Source organism: Polistes dominula, unplaced genomic scaffold (assembly GCF_049000335.1).
Source record: "Polistes dominula isolate Pdom_NZ unplaced genomic scaffold, Pdom_raw_medaka contig_24, whole genome shotgun sequence".
NCBI lineage: Eukaryota > Metazoa > Arthropoda > Insecta > Hymenoptera > Vespidae > Polistes > Polistes dominula.
This window is the reverse complement of record NW_028301150.1, coordinates 503,520-526,452: the sequence shown is the minus strand read 5'-3', so window position 1 is coordinate 526,452 and position 22,933 is coordinate 503,520. Positions and strand designations below refer to the sequence as shown.

Here is a 22,933-nt window from a genome sequence, read left to right as displayed (position 1 = left end):
TGTGAAAGAAGAAGAAGGAGAACCAAAAAAATAAAAATAAAAGAGAATACGTCTAACATGTCGCGTGGTGACAAGTACATCAAATTATTTCCCCCTTTCCTCGAATCAAATCGTTTGTGATAACAAATAAAATAAAATAAAAAAAATAATAACAAAACAAAATCTGTAAAAAAACAAAAGGCAAAGATAAAGGAAGAAGAAAAACAAGGGGAATGGCATAAAAACATGGTGAGTCCCTCGATTTGAAAAGCAAATGATAAAAGGGCCTAGGAGGGTGCAAAAGGGGGTTGGGATTTGTGGGAAGCTCTAAGAGAAAGTGGTCTAGGTTGACAGGACCGTTGGTTGAGAGACTTGGAAATTTATTGTCGAACAGCAGGATAGAATATCTCAGGTTGATTCTAGTTAATAAGATTGATGCATGAAAAAAAAAACAGAAATAAAAGAGAGTAAAAGAGAAAAAGAGAAGGGAGAATGGGATGGATAGTTGGGTGGGAGAAAAGAGGACGAAGATCTCTCTCCAAAGCAATGGAACAACCAGCAAGTTCGATGTCTGTTTGCATTAACGTCCGACAACGAAGCCATGTTTTATGCATGAGCACAAAAACGTCCAGACAATTTGTTCTTACCCTCGGTAGTAGGCTGATCTACGAGTGAAGGATCGAAAGAGAGAGAGAGAGAGAGAGAGAGAAAAAAGTGGGTTTCTTTTGTCCTCTTCTTCCCTTTCTTTCTCTCACATTCAGCTGAGCACTCTCATCCTTTTTTCCCCGAGTAAAACCTTTATCGTGATTCACCTCGTTCGAAGAAAAAGCGGAAATTTCAAATAAACGATTCTGATTAGACGGACATAGAGAGAGAGAGAGAGAGAGAGAGAGAGAGAGAGAACCAAACCAAATGAAAAAGAACAAAATCTATGTATGTGTATACATATATATTTCGTTAAATCCGAACCCAAATGAATCGAAATATTCTTTTCCTTGTTATTTCTTTTTATCGTGTGTATAAGCAAAGTATTGCAAGCTATCAGATTTTATTACAAAAAAAGAAAGATCATAAATTATAAAAGAAAAGGGTGTAATGTATATATTTGTGTTGTTCGATATATAATTGGTAAATCGTTATGAGAAAAGTTTCTTGCACCGATCTACATCTCAATTATCGTAGAAAGAGAAACCGGTGTATTCATTGCTTGCGTAACGTTAAGAAAGTCATAAATGTTAGGGGAAGGCGATAATGAAAGGAAACATTTTTTCTCAACACGAAACCTCGATCAACTCGGTAAGATAAAATTTTCAAAGGACTCCTGAGGTACACCCCCAACGAACGCAAGGATAACGAGCAAAATTGTAGCCGTTTCGTGCATCAGATAAGACTTCGTTATTTCCTTGCTTCCTTTTCTTTTTTCTTTTCTATCTTTTATTTTTTTCTTTTTCTTCTCTCCTTTCGTATCTCGTTTCCTCCTATTTTTCCTTTCTTTTCTTTCTTTCTTTCTTTCGATTTAAGATCCTTTGACTTTTACGTATCGCGAAAAATCACAAATTTGTCATTTAATTAATCGTATTCTCTTCGTGAAAAGATTTCATCGTCAAATTCGCGCGTTGACATTTTATTTATACATGCGTATAAATGGAATAACAAGAAGTGCGAAAGGAATATCCTTTTATTACGTTTTTTTTTATGATTCTATTTTATTTCTTTATTTTCTACTTCTACTTCTTCTTCTTCTTCTTCTTCTTCTTCTTCTTCTTCTTCTTCTTCTTGCATAGTTTATTATCGCAATATCGTTTTCAGTACTTTACACTTGGTACTTTCTTAACGCGAAACTTTGTAACTGAACAAAAGCAAAATCAAAAGCAAGTTGATCAAGAAAGTAAACTTATTTATTATATCCCTGCTGTAAAATTTATTATACTACAATTTAACCAAGTTTTTCTTCCTCTCTCTCTCTCTCTCTCTCTCTCTCTTTCTGTTTCTTTTTTTCTTTTTCTTTTTATAATTAGAATTAGGTACGTACCGACAAAAACACGTAGCACTTTTTTATCGTAAATTATTTCTCGGTAGTTTACATCCTGTACTTCAGATCCGTAGAATTACATAACCACGCGTATACAGCATATTCTTTACTAAAGGGTTAGAACGAAAAGCTCCTTTTACGAGGACAATTCGAGCTGTCGCGCTTGATACCCGAGTAAAGCGAGCATTAAAGAGGATTTTCTCATCTTCTGTCGTCGCGCGAACGACATCCTTCTCGATCGTACGAACAAGGAACCAAAAAAAAAAAAAAGAAGAGGAAGAAGAAGAAGAAAAAAAGAATAGGAAACGCGAAAGCTGATTTCTTCGTTTTTACAGCCGATTAAATCCCATTTTTCCATCCATTGAAGGATTTATATATTTCGTCAAAGATTTGCAAACGAACGTGATTTTATTTCTCGGATAATCTGTCTTTCTTTCTTTTTCTTTTTTCTTTTTTTTTTCTTTTACGCTTACACAAATACTCTGCTGTAACATTTTTATGTTTCAATTATTTTGCTAAATATGGAAAGAAGAAACTTTCGTACGTCTAATCTATCGCAAATATTGATCATTCTTGTTTGTTTTTCAACTTGGTCAGCGTGTTACTTACAGGAAGAGTGGTAAGCAAAGGTTAAAAGACGAACCGAGTGCAGGACGTCTTTTCAACTTTGACGAACCTTTTAAAGGTAATATTGAAGCAAAATTCAATAGATACACGTCCAACAAATACAAAGAGTGCAAAAAAAGAAAAACACCATGAAAAGTGTCCTACACTTATTAGTGATAGAAACACCATTCTTTGTCTCATAAAATAAAAACAGAAGTTATTTAAGACTCGACCTAATACATATATATATATATACAAAATAAATATGAAGAAAAATTGACAAATATATTTTTTATTAATTCGTTGGATATTAAAGGAATAAAAGATAAATTCTGTTATGTATAGAGGAATGACCATATAGCAATAACGATTACTCGCTTCTCGCATACGTATACATATCTTTGTGTAATATATAAACCTTAAGCACTCGTGTATAAGTACATACATATACATATATATATATGCATATATGAAGGAAGTGTGTTCCCCATTGGATGTAATACGCGCGTATGCGTTATTTCAGTTAGCAAACACGTCTATAATTCCGTATGGTAATCTATTTGCTGGGTAGTGAATTCAAAGCCAATCGTTCGCAGTGAATATCGCTCCTGGACACGAAAGCGGCTCGTTGGAAACATCTGTGAGCAGCGAGTGGATTCTCGCTCATGCTCGCGTTCACGCACATTCACTTGCATTTCACTATCACCCATCGAACCAACGGAGTTTCCCTCCAATCTCTCTCTCTCTCTCCCTCATCGGTCCTTTAAATCATTTAACTACAATAAAATCGTGCTTAGTAAAGCACAGATTTTAATCAAATTTATAATTTATACCTACACCTAATAATAATAATAATACATACATACATGCATACTCGTATTAATCTATATAACATTTATTAGTAATAAAATCTTCCAATAAATTTAACCTTTGTGAACATTCGCAGGACATTAATTGGTCTTAACAATTTTGTTTAATCGTCTATTTATTAAATTGTCACAAATATATAAATCGTAAAAAAGAAATAAAATAGAAGAATTTCACTTATCCCATTCGTCTTCGATCTTTTCAAACGGAAGCGCGTCATTTGAGGGATGTACTGGACGACGGATTTGCATTTAAACTGCATTTTAAAAGAGAACAAGTGGCACCTTTCTACGATGTACAGTAATAGGAAAAAAAAAGAAAACGAAAAAGGTTAAAATTATCCAGCATCCAATCAGCGGCCCGCAGATGCCACTAGCTCGATAGCGAAACAAGTTTACGTCTATTTGAAACGATGGGATAGAATAGGTAGTAGGAAGATGAAAAGTGTAGAAAAGTGTGCGTTATATACATATGTGTCTTTAAATGTGTATTGGTTTTTGTGTACGTGTATGTAGATAGAAAGAGAAGAGAAGAGAAGGGAAGAGAAACGGACATCGTTACGAGGAGAAAACGAGCAGGTAGTTTCTCTCTCTCTCTCTCTCTCTCTCTCTCTCTCTCTCTTTCACTCTTTTACTTTCCATCAGCACCGCAAGCTCTTTCATCGGTCTGCAATCTGCATGAACTCGCTCGTTCGAATTAACCGATACCAGGAAAACCGCTTGGACCGAGGAAACGAGCGAATTACGCGCGTTTGCGAGTTGAATTTTCCGACCGATGAAAAATACGATCGATAGGAAATAAGAAGAAGATCGAGAAAAATAGACAGAGAGAGAGAGAGAGAGAGAGAGGGAGAGGGAGAGAGAATAAGAAAAAAAAAGAAAAAAAAACACGCTGCTACTCTCGTATTGCCGAGTGAATTGATACTCAATTGCAACAAATTGCAAATTCAATATCTATTTCAAGTTGCTTTCTCTACAACTGGATTACGAAATGAGACTATTATTATTTCTCAATGAATGTATATCAAGATCGTCGATATTTTAAGATAAAATTGATCAAATTATCTTTCATCTTTTTTTTTTCTTCACAAAGATGATACTACTAATTTGTCATTGCCACGAAATAACTCTCCTACGTTACGACACATTTTATCTATGCAAGAGATGCATTTTTAGAAAGAGCTTTGTATAAAATAAATGCAAACCAGAATTTTCTAGCCAACAAATGTCAAAATCAAACGGGGACCACTTATCGTCTTTTATCCTCTAAAAGAAAGTTTGTATTTTTCAGGATGTCTCTTACTTTCTCAGCTTTCCAAAAATGTTATTAAAAATGATAGGATATTTCTTTAATATTATATTTCTATTTCTTATACACAGACAAACACGTGTGTTCGTAGAAAAGTGTTTGAAAGTTTGATTTAAACAACACATCTTCTCCTATCTCTCTCTCTTTCTCTCTCTCTCTTGAACAAATTATCTCGACGAAATCTAAGATGACATCGATGAGACGACGACACGTTCTACACGAACGGGTTTAATTCTGCGTAACGAGACTATTCGTCTCACTCATTAGCATCTATTCTCTATGTATTTACCAAAGTAATTGGTTCTCGGCTAACTCTTCTCCTATGAAACTTGGCTACTTCGCGAAGTCTACCGAGTTCAGCCCCTCGCTCACCCCTCACTCAACCACCCCTATTTCCTTCTCTCGGCTTTGTAACTCGAGGAGTTTCGCGAAATAGCAGTGACAACGAACAAGCTAATTCATCCTTTCGTTTTCTCCTTTCTTACAACTCTTTATTGTCATATTTCAATGCCACATATATATCTTTATTTGCATATAAATTATATACTTTAATAATTATAATTATATATATATATATATATAGTAAACTAGAGTGCCCCGCCACGCGTTGCTGTGGCTCACAATCAGTCCGATTCGCAATAAAATAATATTTCGATTATAAATTGAAATATAAACTATCCTATCTTTCAAGTTGGATGAAACTGCACACAGTGTGCAAAATTTGATTAAAATCGGTTCAGTAGCTTAAGAGTCCATTGCGTACAAATGTGACACGTAATTTTTATATATCAAAATATTGCAATTTATGATTAAATTCAAATAAATGTTTTATATGATTATTGTTCATTTATTTAATTAAAAGTTAACGTGTTCGATAACTCAAGACATTCGTGAAAGAAGTAGTTCAAACCTATAAGAGAGTGAAAAGGGTTGGGATTCTGCTTTTGAAAGAGAGATGAATTGTAGGTTTTTCACGGGACAAGTTATCGATACTTTCACCATGTCGAATACACGCACACACATCGGTGACACGCGTTCTGACAAACGATTCCTTTCATACCTCTTTTCAGAATCAACGTTTATATCTTTTTCTATTTTTCTATATCATTTTCTTCTTATCTTTCTTTTTTTCTTTCTTATTTTCTTTTTTTTCAGACAACGCGAAAGAAAAATAAGTTACGGATAAAAGTAACGTACCATTTACAACGATCGAGTTAAGTTTTGAAGAAACTGTTGGCTCAAACATTTCCTACACCTGTGTTTTGTTATTTTCGAAACAAACGTCTAAGAAATAATATGAATCAAAAAGTCAAAGAAATAAATAAATAGAAAACAATACTTTCTCGTGTCGAGGAATGATCGTTTCGTTTTCATCATTTTTCTTTTACGATTTCACACACACAATAAATTTTCTTCTTATTTCTTAAATATTTTCACAAAAGTCACAAAGTTTAGAAATTCTGCACAAACGTTTCACGAAACTATTATTCGATATTTAAAAAGTCGTACGATTTTTTGTCCTTTTTACAGTTCTCTAAGGTGTTCTCTAAGGTGTACGTACCCCATCAGTTTGATTTTTTTCTTTTTCTAAACTCTATCCATATGGAAAAAGTTGGGACAACTCTTCCTTAACAATTTTTTTGTCCTCCTCTCGTTGAAAAAGAAAAACTCTTCGTGCATACTTGGAAACTGGTTTATTCTTTTTTTTTTCTACAGTCTGGTGAAAAAAAGTAGACAAGTTTGGATGAAATAAAAGTTTAGACTTGAAAGGGTCTTCTGATGAAAAAATAAAAAGAAAAAAAAAAGCAAAAATGTAGAAGAGGAAAAAACCTACCTCGGACACGACCTCAGGTGGAATTTCATACTGTCAAATAAAAAAGTGGAATGCAAGGAATTCAAATTCTCGAACATATCACCACCCCTTGGTGTCCACGCGATGAATTTTACCAAAAGTTTTGCACACGGCAAAGAAAGAGAATTGAAATAAGAAAAAAAAAAAAGCAACATTTTTTTCTATCTCTCTTTCTCTTTTTATGCAAGTTAACGTTCCAATAGAATATTTTCATATCGTTTCATAAAAAAATGAGAAACCGAAGATCAGATTCTTCGAGATTTTCTTTTTCTATTTTTTATTCGTACCTTGGCAAATATTAATCGACGATAAGAGTGCATCACGTAGGTATTTTAAATAACTGAACGAGATATCGAAATTCGTAGGGCAACATTAATTAAACTCATTTCCTATTTGATAATTTAATTATAACATTCCATTGGAATATTTGAAAACAACTGGAAGCACGCGCGTCTATGTGAATTGTGTGTGTGTATGTAAATTATTTAAAAACTGCACGACATTTTCCGCATTGCGGAATATTCGTTTATCTTTCTTTTTTTTTTTATTCAAATATATTGCAACCTCCCAAAACAAGGACACTCTTTTCTGTTTATTCATTAAACATACAAAATACTATTTTCAAATCACGATTAAGTATTTTTATATGATTAACTAAAATACTTTCTTCCCTTAAGGATAATTTGCGACAACAACAAGAAAAAAAAGAGAAAGAAATAAAATGGGTAAAAGAAATTGGCGATAGAAGATAGGGAGAGTGGTCAAGTCATGGGTTTTCATGGACACTACGTGATCACAATAACGAGACAGACTTTATTTTCTCGTACGTAGAAAAGAAAATCGATTCGATTTGTTTGATTGTACGATTTTATTTGATTGCAACTTAGATGAAAGGAAATTTAAACTATGCAAAAAAATAAATCGTTCACTTGCCATGGTGAGCTAGCAATTTGCTGGAGAATAATAAAAAAGAAAAAAGAAAAATTTGATAGATCCTTTGGAAGAGTATTTTTTCTGTCCATTTAAATCAACACAGATGGTCAAAGGATCACAAAACGTTCTTAATTCTTTTTACAAACGAGAAACGATTCTACCACGATTTTTAATAGTTCACCATGAAGTAAAAAAGAAAGAAATATATAAAGGATAAAGGAAAAGGACTCGAAAGATAGATGAAAATCGTAAGTAATTCTTCCTCATTGGCTCTCACAAGCCTCAATCCTTTTACGAGAAAATACTACTACGATTTTCATCCTTATCTATGTCGCTCATTTATTTCATTCTCTTTCTTTCTTTCTTTTCTTCTTTATTTCGTTTCGTTTCGTTTCGTTTCTTTTAGGATTGACTTTTCGAGCTCTTAACATCGAACCAGCAGCTGCTGCTGCTGCTACTGCTTCCTGGATTATTCCAATTAGCATTATACGTAATTAATCGTAGAAAAAGAGATACGTTGTATTTTACATTATTTCTACAAATGAGATTATGGATATAAATTCGTTCGAATTTATTCTAACAAGATGGGCTGGGGGAAAAAAAGGTTATTCCCTTTATCCCTTCATCTTTTTCTTTTTCTTATCCTTAAGTTTAAAAAATTCGTTTTATATTAATATTTTGTTTAAAATTCTATTTTCTTACTAGATAGACAACATCAATTTTACTATACTTCATATTTTGTTTTTGTTGTATAGAATCACCAAAAAGTGTGTAAAAATTTCTAATACAACACAAATAACTTTGTCACATTTATATTCGAATAGAATTAATTAATAAATAATTCATTTAGAAAATGATGATTTTATTGAGGATAATAAATATAAAGTTAAAACGTATTCATGGGGTTTAACATGAAAATTTGTCTCCTTGTAGATTTTCGATAATATCCGTGCGAACTAGTCGCTTTGTGTGTTTTACTTTTTTACCTCTTTTACAAATAAAGGACGATTGTTCTTGGACCACGGCCATTATCGTCCTATCGAATGTGCGACAGCATGGAACCATGACAGCCCAACCACCACCACCACCACCACCACTACTACACCAGATGGGTCACATTACTGACTCGATCGAGAAATTTTCTTGAAAAACTCGACCGCCCTATTCTTTTTACTTTCTTTCTTTATTTCTTTCTCTCATTCTCATACCACTTGATTTTTCTCTTTTCGTATAAAGAGAGAGAGAAATGTGCAAGCAAGTGTGCACCCTGAAAAACCAAGCTCGTCCTCCTTTTCGTAGCCAACGGGGGCCGCATTTCCGTCGCACTGCGACGTTCTTATTCGTCGGTCATCTGTGTCTGACTATTAATATTCTTTGACTACTTACTATCAAAAGTAGATCAAATCTTATTTCATTTTTCTATAGATTTTCAACTTTTCGAAAAGATTTGTAACATTATCGTCAGAGTCACGTACAAATTTGCAATGAAATAAATATTTAAAAAATAAATGAAACGTGTTCTCATAAGGTTGGTCAGGGATTAAAGGTCCTTGTCAAAAATGCAAGACCTACGTGAGAGATATCGTTTAAAGCTGGGACAACTCGTCGAGTGCAGTCGACGATGATAAGAAAAGAAAAGAAAAGAAAAGAGAAGAGAAGAGAGAAGGGTGGAAGGGATAGGGGGAAGGGTGAAAGGGAAAAAGATAGAAGTAAGAGAAGCCAAAAAGCAAGTCGAGCGAAAATGGTTGTGCCTAGGTTTGGACATCAAAGTACTGCGGTGCTGCAAAATATAAAGAACGAGTGCAAATAGAAGGAACGTCGAGAACCGCAAAAGCGGAAAGAGAGAAAAAGAAAAGAGAAAGAGAGAAAGAGAAAGAGAGAGAGAGAGAGAGAGAGAGAGAGAGATAGAAGACGTTGCCGAGACAGAAGTAGTATTAATTTCCTCGAGCCTTCGGGCTTCTGGCACATCCTTCTCCGCCAGACGATGAAGAAGAAGGGAAGGGAAGGGAAAAAGAACCCTTTTGCTTTCTCTTCTTCTTCTTCTTCTTCTCCTTCTTCTTCTTCTACTTCTTCTTTACTCTTCGATATCTCTTTTTCCAGTCTTCCTTATTTCCCCGTTCTCTCAATATTACCACGAGATAATGTTCTCTCCGTTATTTCTTTTTCAAGTACAAATTTCTTTAGAACAAGGATGATTTAAAAACGGATGCAATGAAAATACGCGACAGGTATAGATAAACAAAACAAACAAACTCGATGAAACAAAAAATTACACTTAAATTTGTATTATTATTTAAAAAAATATATTACGCCTATAAAAATGCAACCCTCCAGACAAACTTTGAAAATGTTGCTTACGAGTGCTATATCGCAGGACGGAATTTTGGTTTCTGTCCGAAAGTTAGGCAACCCGTAATACATGCGTGCATAAACAGTTTAGGCTTAAAAATAATTCCGTCCCAGTTGGGACGCATCAACAGAGGGTTGCATCTGTACAGGCGCGCATTTTTATAATTATTAAATAAATGATACGCACTCGTCTCATTCTTTATATTTTATAAATACAATCTTACATTGAAATAAAAATTAATTTTGTTGTATGAATGAATGAATACCCATGACAAAGTACAGATAATGAAAAGTACAAATAACGTCATATGAAATGAAAAAAAATATCTGTGATATCACCGACAGTAGTTACATTTAATAACGAATCAAAACGTATTGACTGTAGACGGTATTATGTTTACGTTGTTATTATACTCAACATATAGGTACATTATTTATTTAACCAAAAACATACACATGTACACACACACACACACATACAAATAAACATATACATTACCTTGACTCAAAGCAGCAGTCGGTGTTTGCACACGGAAATGCAAACAATTTGCTTCCTTCTTACGTATGTTGGCAATGAAATTACTAAATATGTACGAATTTAACAAATGTGATTCGAATTATTCAAACAAATGATTTAATTGCTTTAATGATAAGTCAAAAATATATATTACTCTTGAGATAATAAAAAAGGAAAAAGTAATAAAAGATAGGAGGATAATTAATTTGAAGGAAAGTGGTTTGGAGGATGATGGCGTTGATGGTAACCAGGACCATTTATCGACTCCCTAGAGATACTATCATTTCGTAGTTCATCTATTAACTGTAACTAAGATACTTGTGGCTTACCAAAACCGTAGGAAGCAATACCGTATAGTACGAACGATGAATAAAATATAAGGACCATTATCTGTAATTTACCTTTGAATGTGCATCGATTAACGCGTTTCTGTATTCACACACAAATAAACTTCTTAAAGTCTTAAACGGAATTTACGAATAAGTTAAAGATTTTACGTAGAAAGATTTGTTTCAAATAAAATTGAAAATGAAATAAATAAATAAATAAAAAAGGCAAATCATTGATAATTTATTTTGTCGTTTTTTAGGAGCGGTCGGTGGCGAAGGAGGAGACGATGACGATAAGGAAAAGGAGGAGGAGGCCGAGAGGGAAAGGCAAGAAGCCATCAGGGAAGCTGAGGAGAGGAGGAAAGAGAAACACCGTAAAATGGAGGAAGAACGAGAAAAGATGCGACAGGAAATCAGAGACAAGGTCAGGAGAAAAAAAAAGAAGTCACTTTATCAAAGATATTCTCTCACGTTTTTGTATTTTTTTTTTTTGGTTTCATATTTTTTTCCTCTCTATCTTCTCATCCCGATCGATTAGTAGATCGGTCAAGTCTCTTTTTTTTTTTTTTAGAAAAAAAAAATGATTGAATGAAATATTTTAAATTCCTTCTTTTACGATTCGTTGGAAAAATGACCGACGTTTTTCTTCCAATGTAAAAGCCATCGAAAAGATCGAGTTACTTATGACAAACTGTCCGACGCAAACAACAACAACAAAATATACCTTCTATCGATTAAATCGTTTCCAACGTTGAACTATAGACCACCATCATATATATCGTAATCGAACATATGTATTTTTGATCGATCGCAAGAAAGATGGATGATTCATTTGAACTGTTTTTTTTTTTTTTTTTTTTTTTTTTTTTATTAAAGTTTGTCAAATTCTCTATAACCCAGTTGAATTGTACGCATTTGTAAAGATTTGTATTTCATATTTGTTAACTCTAACACATTAAGTTAAACTATCTGACAAATATTATCAACAATTTTACTAAATTAATCGACTTATTTATTTATTTATATTCATTTCTTAGAATGATCAAATTTTCACAGATCTAACGGAACCAAATCTACATTGATATACGTATTCTATTTCAACGTTGAGATACGTGGTCCACGTTTCTGGCAATGGTGTTAGCATCCCCCAACTGTGGTACTAGAAGCACATTGATATTCCAATAAATTGTAGAGACGTATGACTTCCATTACTCTGGATTCCCACACGATATCTTTCTTGGCTTAAACCGAACACCTGACTGCACCATCTACGATAGTTCTATCATCTTTTACTAACATTCGATTTTCCTTTTTTTTTTATCCAGGATTAACCCTTTCGTCACTACGGGCGACTATAGTCGCTCTCCATAAAATGCCACTCACATACTACGGGCGACTATATTCGTTATGCATAAAATTCCACGCATTGTACATTGTATAATACATAATATGACGAACGATTAGAGTCACCTGCTTCAAATCAAGTTTAATAAAAAGTTAATATGTTTAAATGTTATAAATAATTTAATTTGTGGGATATTTTTTTCAATAAACACCGTCAAACCAACTCTGGTTGCCGTGAAGCATAAATGCGGCCGTTGTTAATTTTACTCGAGCATTTTACCGTGCACATTTTTGCGAAAGGGTTAAAGATTTTTCTCATATTTAGTCTTATTTCTTTTTTTCAAAATGTTCTCTGAATTTATTTGAATCGGTATCAATTTAATTAGAATGAATATTACATCATTTGCATTGTAAATGAATATATGAGTTGTTTTCTTCTTACATTCTAAACTATCGGCCTAGTTTGATATACCAAGCATCGAGCATAAATAAAAATATAACAACTATGATAACCGAGACAGCGTGTCGTGCTAAAACAATGGATCACGAAACTTTTATGCTAATGCGTACGCGTAATTATTGATAATAGGATCTAATTAAAATTCACGTATGCGTCTTGCTGAGTAGGGGGTTGTTGGATACGTCATCAGTTGGAATATAAAACACTTGGTTTATTGTTGACATTAGGGGTTGAGGGAAAATAAGTGGAAAATTTCAACTTGTAATGAATACCACGTTAGAAAACATAATGATCAAATTGAACAAGAAAAAAAAAAACAGCAATTATAAAATATTATTATCGTATTTTGACGATCTAATTAAAATGAATTGATTTTAGTAATGCATATAAAGTGTCCATACTTTTTTACAATTATGACGATAATAATAATAATAAGTAACGAATATGAACAAAAAAAAAAAAAAAGAAAGTAATTTTTATTCTCTCTATCTCTGTTCTGATTAAAGTAATAAAACTTCATTTCATTTCATTTACATAGTAATCGAGAGGGAAACAAAACAAAACAAAAAATACATACACGTCGTATTTCGTAGTTAAATTATCGAGAAGAAATATTTATTTAACCGGAGAGATATAAAAGAACGGTATGGTGATATAACACAGGGAAAGAAAATGAATGGTTAAAATAGTAGTTAAAATCGTGGAACAAATGTGCTGTACAGGAACGAGGAATAATAAATTTGGAAAATTGAAAATTTCGTTGAAATATCAGCATATAATTCGAGGAAACAATTGGTCGGATATGTGTATGTATGTGTGTGTGTGTGTGTGTACATTTTGTGAGAGCAGGTGAACCGTCGATAATCGGCATGCTAATTAGCGTTAACGACTGGACCTCTCGTTTGTTCTGAACGTTTGATCAATGAGGGAAAATCATCCTGCGAGACAATTCACGTCATCATCATCCTCCTCTTTTTCTTTCTCTCGGAGTAATAGTCATCTCCGAGACGCCGATGGAATAATAATCATAAATTTCATGGGACGAACGAGTATTATTACAATAATACTTTTGATATGATCAGACGATCATCGCCAAATGGCTCGGATATAGTCTCGACAAGTTTAGTTTCACAAATTGTACATGTATATAAATGTGTGTAAAAAGGGTTTTTTGCATATAGAGTCAGCAACGAGAACGATTTCGAACAATCGTAAGAGCATTGTCCGTACGAACACGTTGATGGCCACGTTGTTAGAAATCGCAGTTAGGATTCGCTCGTTTTCCGCAAGACCATTTTATACGTGTGTCTCCGCTTTACAATTCTATGCAGATGATAGAAAATGAGAGTACGAAAATGTCTATTTCTACTTTTTCCCCCTTCATTTATTATAATAAAGGGGAACTTCTAATCGTTCGAACGACTTCTATAACCATTAAGGATTATTATTATTATTATTATTATTACAGTTATTATTTAGAATTTACAAACATGAAAAATGAACTCGAATAAGATTCTGCGATAACGTTATACTTCCTCTCTATTAAAACTACGATCGTATGACATAGTTTGAGAAAAAAAAATACAAACTTTGAAATGCATATTGTATAATTACAAGGCAAACCCTCTCGCCGTAGTATGTCAGTTTTACAGTCAGAAGTACAAAGAGCCATTCGAAATTTTACGTATACAAATAAATGCATTCCTCTCTCTCTCTCTCTCTCTCTTTCTTTCTATCTTTCTTTTTGCCATTTAAAAATGAGTCAAACGAATATGTCAAAAGGACTTGTGCATGTTTGTAAAGGCGTGTTAAAACATTTAGAAAAAGGTATCTAACGAAACGGAACGAAACGGAACGAAACGAAACGAAACGAAACGAAACTAAAGGAAAGGAAAGAAAAAGAAAGAGTAACAGAAAAGTTCATCAAATAGGCCCGTGAAATGAAAATGTTTATCGAACACGACGTGTAACTCATTTCCTTCAAGCGTGTCGTTTCCCATGGTTACCTTTTTCCTTTATTCATTTTTTATGATTTTGTGTTTTTGTTGTTGTTGTTTTTTTTTTTCTTTTTTTCGGTAACAGTAGGAATAGAACCCAACACCATCGCAACATATCCCCTTCGAATACCAACGCCAAATGCATTTTCTCGCGGCTGGAGTAATTAATGAAATTGGTTTGCCCCCGTGTTGAAAAGGTCGAGCTATTGTGTGTGCGAAAGAAGTAAAGAGAAAAAGGAAACAACAAAATGTTACCCGGCAAAAAGAAGGAAGAAAAGAAAGAGAGAGAGAGAGAGAGAGAGAGGGAGAGAAAACAACAACAAGAAGAAAAAAAATACTTGAAACGAAATACACGCCGGTAAAAGCGTAACTTCTCTCATATGATACCACTCGTATTATACTTCTTTTCCCATTATATTGTATTCTTCTGCTAATGCTTTCTAACGTTTCGTCAACACCAAGAACTAATTATCATTTGTGTTTCTTAAGTACGTACGAAAATTGTTAGAATTACGTCGACAATAAAAAAAAATAAAAAAATATAATCACTTGTCTCTCTTCTGGTTATGTGAACTTTTACTTTTTCAAGTGAAAACTTTTTTAGAATCAGGGTGATTTTTTCTAACTTAACAGATAGCACAATTTTTATCGCGATTTTTTTTTTATTTTGTATTATTTTTTATTACTAATTTAAAGATTTTTATTTAGAGCTAGGTTATCTAGGTTCTGTAAGGTTTTTTTCAATAGATGGCACTGTATTACAATTCAATTATTTCGAAGCTTGATTTTCTTTAAAGGTTTCACTTCTACCGTGTGTGATCTGCACACATCTGTTTTTTCCACTTATTTTTTATTAACATACGTAAACTTATGCCATTTGAAATGAGACCGAATGAAACTATAAAACGATAGTTTAAATACTTCGTATGAGTTCTCACGATGAGAAAAAAATATGCTAATAACTCTCGTATTAATTTTTCAATCGAATAATAATATACCTCTCTTTCTTTCTCTCTCTCTATCTAAACGTCTATTATTTTTCTTTCAAAGGATATAATTTTTCGAAAAATATTAGAAAATTGTCTCTTTTTAATCTTTTTGCTTTTCTATTATTTTTTTTTTTCCTTTCATTTCTGTATTCATGCTGATTCGCCGTAAAATCGAGCGACGGTCGAGACCACGGAAAGGACGAAACGACAAAAGGGGGAAAAAAAAACAAGAAGAATATCAAGCGAAATCCTAAAGCACCCATTGTCAATCCAACGATGGTTTCTCACCCCTCTCTCTCATTCTCTTTCTCTCTTTTCTGTCGTATGCCAGAATCACGACTCTGACATGACCCAGATGAGATCGATGGGTTGGTTTAGAGAGAGACAGAGAAAAATAAAGAAGAAAAAGGGGGATAGAATACAGAAAACACATGACGTAAAACGATAGACTGATGTATGACTCTCAATACTGAACAAAACCATGATTAGATCTCTCAACGATTATAGCTTGTTTCACGACTGACGTGATACGACGAAAATCGACAAATTACTCCAACTGATGGATATTGAATGATCCTTACAAAAGGATCGAATAATTAATTAATCCATTATATTTCATTGAAGACAAAAATTCATACGTGTGTCAGTTTTAAATTTTCAATAATACAAACATCAATTTCAACTATAAATAAATATTGTCATATCAATATGAACAAACTCTTCATAAACAAACAAACAAAAAATATTGCAATAAATTTGTTGTCTACTACGTGTGTGTTAGGATCGATCAATTTTTCTCTGATCAGTTTATATAAGAAAATGGTGTTACGCTTATGGATAATACCGCAAATACGGAGAGAAATAAATCTTTTCCCTGTTGTTTCACGTGGAACGTTCGACGAATATCCAATCGAGGATCGTTGTTTACACGAGACACGCGTATGGCCTGCAATTAGGATAATTATTGGTACTCGCTACCGTTCGCTCGGCCACTCCTCCACAAAATTACGACCGCAATTCGATTCTCCTCTCCTCTCCTCTGCCTCTCACAAACACACACACACATACACGCAATTTCTGTATCACGCAAGCGCTTATATTCTCATGGGAATTTCCATGCCGTAGAATAATCAAGGTCTGCGCTTTCGCACGAGTTGGAAACTTTCGAGTACGAGAAATCATAGAATTTAACGCAATAACAATAATGTAGATGATGATACATCGGAGAAATCGGAGAGAGAGAAGGGAGAGAACGATGACGTAATGACGATATCGAACACATCGAATTATCACCCTCCGATACACCTCATCCTGTGAAATATTATCCTCTCATTAAGCAAACTCTCGCGTCTCGATATCTCGTTACATGATCGGATTCGAACGACTACGACTACGACTACGACGATGACGATGACGATGACGATAATGTCGATGATGTCGATGACACTCCAGCTAACAACATCGACTAATGCAACCCGAGGAAAAGCCCGCGAGACACCCTTTTACTGTTTATTAACGATCGTCATTCGATTCCTATCCCTTCCCCTTCGGTTGACAACTTCATTTATTTCACTTCAAGATTGCAACACAACAACAACAACAACAAATAAGTATAAAATATCGATACCTTGTGATTTATTCATAAATAAATTTATTACTACGTGTATGTAATTATAACAGTCTCTGATTAATAATTGCAAAAATTATTAAATACATAGTTTAAGTAGTTTAGTTACGTTAAGTACATTAGTTACGTAAATATGTTCGAAAGGATAATCCCATTCATCATTTCTACGTATGTGTCTGTTTGTGTGTATACAAGAATAGTAAATAATATATCTATGCGTAGAGTACTGTAGTAGAGAGAAAAAAAAGAAACTGTTTACGTTTTGTCAAGCTGACACAGTCGGGTAAATTTCCAGGATATTATATAGGTCACTGTATCACTACACTCATTCAAGTGAAAATTATGTAGGTCAGTGGATCAATGAAAACAACTTTAATTTATACGAGAATATCTCCGAAACTAAAGGTCATAGGAACATCGAATAAAAAACCTTTATAAAGGTTAAAACGTTGTACAGTATTTTTTAAAATGTAGTACTAATAATTAATTCGTTTATTATAAAAAAAAAATATTTATATATATATATAAGAAAAAAAAGAAAGAAATTTATGTTCTAAATATAACAGAATAAAAAGCAATAGCCCATTATCCTTGACGACGTTCTTCTATACAGATAAAAAAAAACGTTCACTCTGATAATCGCATCCCAATCCGAATAGTAGTAGTAGTAGATCCGATTATATCGGATGATGATGATGATGATGATGATGATGATCGCGTCTAAAACGAAAGAGAAAGAAAGATAGAGAGGATTCTTGCCGTAGAAAATTGCCAGTAAAGAAATTTCGAAACTGCAATTAACGATGAAACAGACGGTACATTTCCCCGGAGACCAATTTGTCGACGTATTTCATAATGATCGTTTTCTCCTACTTATTACAAAATATCCCTTTTCGATCCTCTAGTTCTTTTTTTATTCACTAGGAACCATTTTACAATACAATCGAGATAAAGAAAGGTATCTTTCATTTCTCTCTCTCTTTCTCTCTCTGTTTCTCTTAGTTTCATCTTTACTTTTCTTCTTCTAATTTTTTCATTATTCTCTTTTGATCATTCGAGAAAACGGAGATATGTATTCTTACCAATAGGGAGAAAGAGAGAGATAGTTGATTTAAAGACGACAATTTGACGTTTAAAAAATGTACGAAGTGAAAGATCTCGTCTCTCTCTCTCTCTCTCTCTCTCTCTCATTTTTTTCAGTAGGTACTCAATTAACTCGGACAATTAATTAAAAAAAATCTTCCAGACGTTGGCTAAGTTCCAGCAGACGTTCTGTCGTCTCGTTACGTTACCAATGAAACAATGGAAACGAAACGGTTTCATCACCCCCCCCCCCTCTCGTTCTAGTGAATGGGACGTTTGAGTATAATGAAGTGGATGAGCTACATCTTCCTGATTAAAAATTCAATTCTTGTGGCTCTTACGAAAATTTCTACCAAAAGGAAAGAAAGAAAACAGAGAGAGAGAGAGAGAGAGAGAGAGAGACAAAAAGTAGGTTGAATCGAAATTCGTAATAGGGGCGATAATTGGGCAAAACCCAATTAAATGTATCCATCGAATGCATTTTTATTTATTTATTTTTTTTTTTTTTTTTCGTAACAAACCAACAACCACAAACTTCCACGATCTTTCTTTCGATACTCCATGGGGACATTTTTTCTTTTTCTTTTTTAATTCTTTTATTTCTCAAGTTAACTAGGAAAATTTGTTGGAAACTTTTAATTTCTCGGTTAGGTGTTCTTCGAGCAAACGCTCTAACGGGAATGGATCAGCAAAAAAAAAAGAAAAAAGAAAGAGAGAGAGAAAAAAACATACACACACACACACATACACACACGTAGAGAAAGAGACAAGAAAAGAATAATTTATAGCCGACAGGGTAGAATAGACGGGATAGAACTTTCGTAAGGATTGTAAAGCCGCTTAAGAGCGGCGAGTCAATTTAGCGAACTGGAAAGAAGAGAGGAGAGTAAGAGAGGAGAAAAAGAAGAGAGGGCCAGCTGTAATTTACGTCGCGGGAGGATCTAAAAGCTTTCGCGTCTTCGGCGTAGAAGGGACTATCCTTTAACCGAACAACTTTCGCCGTGGCTTTGTTAAAAAGTATGACCAACTTTAGGATAGGTATGGTGGTGTCTTCTTCTTCTTCTTCTTCTTCTTCTTCTTCTTCTTCTACTTTTTATTTCTTTTTCTTTACCTTTTGTTCGTTAAACATCGGACTCAAATTATCTCTTATCGAAATACTTATTTTCTTTAATACAATAGAAATAAAAAGAAAATACGTAAACAAATAATTGCAAGCCAGCACATCATAATTTTATGAAATAGTAAATTTCGTAGATAGTTCAATTGTTATAAAATTTACATGAAATTATTCAAATATGTAGCATAAATTAATTGCAAACTAGTAAACGTCAAAGCAACGAAGCAAATCGTCAGAATTGTACAATGTGTGCACGGTTTAAGGAGGAGATGAAATAATCTTGACGATATCATCGATTTTACCATATGTAGGTTGCGATGCAATTTTAATGGACATCTACACACACACTTATCATACACATTTAGATATATATATATATATATATATATATATATATATATATATATATATATATGATTATTCTTCGATAAAAAAAAATGATTTCTCTTTCTTCCTCTTCTAAATCCCTTCTCTGTCTTTTTTTTTTTTTATCGACGATTCTCTGTACTAAAAAGAAAAACAATAGAGAAAGATTCGCAATAATAAAAATGTCTTTTTCCTTTAAGTTGGGTAGAAAAATTGTAGACAAAATGAAACACACTAGTCGACATCTTGCTCTTCTACGAGAAATAACCGAAGTGAACAACGACATTATTGCGAGTTGTCGGCTCCCAACCCCACCAACCCCCACCAACCCCTATCGACGTGTCGGTCGTCGATAGTACACCACGATGTACTTTATTATGTACCTTCTTATCGAATCTCCTAGATAAAATCCCTTTTTCTTTCTCGAACCGATAGATAAACTATGATTCTATTTGCGATATAACGAAACGAGACATTTCGAACAAAATTATAATTTAACTAGGGGTGCCCCGCCACGCGTAGCTGTTATTCACAATCAGTCCAAATCGCAATAAAATAATATTTCGATTATAAATTGAGATATAAACTATCCTATCTTTCAAGTCTAATGAAACTGCCACAGTGTGGAAAATTTGATTAAAATCGGTTCAGTAGTTTAGGAATCCATTGCGGACAAACAACGTGACGTGACATAATTTTTATATATATTAGAAATAACGATGCATAATTTTGAAATAAAAAATATTTTTACACTTTACACTTTAAGAGTGTTAAATAAAATCGCTTATCTTGAAGTCTCGTGAAAAGTTTCCTTTTTTTTTTTTTTTTAATCAATAAACTGCTGAGATGCAACATTTATCGAACAAAGTAGAAAATGTTGCATGTTGTCAACGTAAGATAATTTTACTGGATAACATAAATTACTACAGGTATACGTTTTTTTTATTCTTTCATTAGATCTCTTACTCGTTTTTGAAAAAAAAAAAGGAATTGCAACAAAAAAAACAGCATGACAAAGTTGTAATGTTAACTATTAATAAATTGTTACACGTCAAATCTCTCTCCAATCTGAATATTGTTTTTCAATATGTCTCCCTTGTAAAAAAAAAAACAGGAATAAAATAAAAAAAAAACACATAGCAAACTAATTTCCTTACACATACAATACGTAATCGGGTAAACGACTTGGTCGTCGTTCATTATAGGTGTGCACGCGACTAGCATTACCTACCCAATGACGATGCAAAAGTGCAGACGATAATCTTGAATGCAGTTAGCGTGCAACGTCAGTAGAAACTAGCGGGCGGTTTTTAAAAGCTAACTCACAGTACATATCCGGCATCGAATTTCGCTAGGTGAAATATGAAACGTTACGTGAAGGATGCCCTACGAGTTGGTGGAGTTTCTTAAGCTTTGATGTTTCATGCAACTTCTAGCAACAGTGTCAAAGACCTTCACAAAGATTCACAATTATCATATTTATAATTAGAAAAGAATATTTTTTCATTTAATTAATATAATATAATAAAATCGATGAAATTATTTAACCTGTTTGTTCTTCAATTAAAACGACGAAATTATTTGAAATACTGTAAATATTATACTATAATATAATTCAATGTATAAAGTATTATTTAATAGAAGAATTTAATTATAATATTAAATTGATAATTATAATTAACACGTTTTGTTTAAAGTTCATGCAATTAAATGATTTTCAATACTGCCACGCCAAAATATCGATTTTAATCGGATTGTCACGAATACATGAAAGTTACCCAAAAATCTACCCTCTTGTATTTGACTACCCTTGTTATATATAATCTCTAGGGGATGTTAAATCGATACTCGTTTATTATTCGAAATGTAATATCTGTTGTTAAGGACATTGAAAGACGATCGTAATAAGGGAAGTTAATAATTTACGATTGGGTCGATCCTATTTTTTATATATTATTTCTGTCAATTAAAATTACACGATCAAATAATATAAAAAAAAGAAATATCAAAAGTAAATCCTAATTGGACAAATAATCAATAATTCTTTTTAATAATAATTAATATCTACTTATAATGTTTACATACTAACAAAATATGTGACAAATATTCATCGATACAATTTTTCTTTCCTTATTTATTTATTTATAACCTAAGCGACAAACCCTAACGCAAATTACGGAAGACTGATAAACGCGAAGCCTTATTGAATTTAAATATCTTCGCAACCGATCGCGTTCGAACAAGGTCGATCGATGAGGAGATGCCTTTTGCTGAGTTTTAAAAATGTGAGTATACTAACTCGGTGCTTAACACTCGTGTGTGTTGCATATATATATACCTGCAACAATAAGAACAATAAAGAAAGAAAGAAAAAGAAAAACCCACACATAAAACATTGACGAAAGCAATAAAATGTGTTTTAGTGCAGGCAAACTTTTTTTTTTTTATCACAAGCACGAGGTTCATAAAAGCTACGTGAAAAACGCCAACAACCTGATATTTCTTCAAGTAAAACATTGAAAAAGATAAAGGATAAGGGCGCTTGAAATGAATTGTATCCTTCGCATGTCAAAAGATACGAAATTCTCGCAGTTATTCGTTTCCACCGACACTGCCTGTAATGTTTTTTCTTTTTTTTTTCTCTTTTTTTTTCAAATTCATTTTTATGATATATATATATACCTTGATAAAACGAAGAGAAATTTTTTCTTTTCATTTCAAATGATTTGTCATCACGTTTTTACTTTTTTATCAATTAAATTATGATTCAATGATTTATTATATAAAAAAACATGAATAAAAATATTCATTTCTATTTATTGCATCTAATAAATAATTCATACGTATGCGTGTACACGTGTTACACATGTGTGTAAAGAAAAAAAAAAAAAAAGAAAATAGAAAAGAGATTTAAAATATTGTTAGAAATAAGAAACTAGTGAACCTACATATCTACGAGTAGTATTCAAAAGTTAGGAAATATTGTAAGAATTTAGAAAAAGTTTTGTCGTGCTTTGCATTCTCTTTGCCTTCTTTGCTCGAGTCACAGACAGACAGACAGGACAGACAGACAGACAAACAGACAGCAAGCAAAAGCCTATGAATCGACAAAAGGGAACTACTCGAGTATATAAAGCAAAAGAAAAATTCGCGAGGGAGAAGGATGAAAAAAGAAAGG

The 22,933-nt window shown here is 33.1% G+C and overlaps 1 protein-coding gene across 2 annotated transcripts in view; it reads left to right on the top strand.

Moving 5' to 3' along the window:
- Positions 1–22,933, top strand: part of cpx (synaptic transmission protein complexin) — a 228,394-nt gene that overhangs the window by 185,642 nt on the left and 19,819 nt on the right. For both annotated transcript variants that reach the window (XM_015326261.2, XM_015326264.2), the window contains one exon: positions 11,033–11,196. In XM_015326261.2, the coding sequence (XP_015181747.1) occupies positions 11,033–11,196 (164 nt within the window). The remainder of the gene's footprint in view (positions 1–11,032; positions 11,197–22,933) is intronic.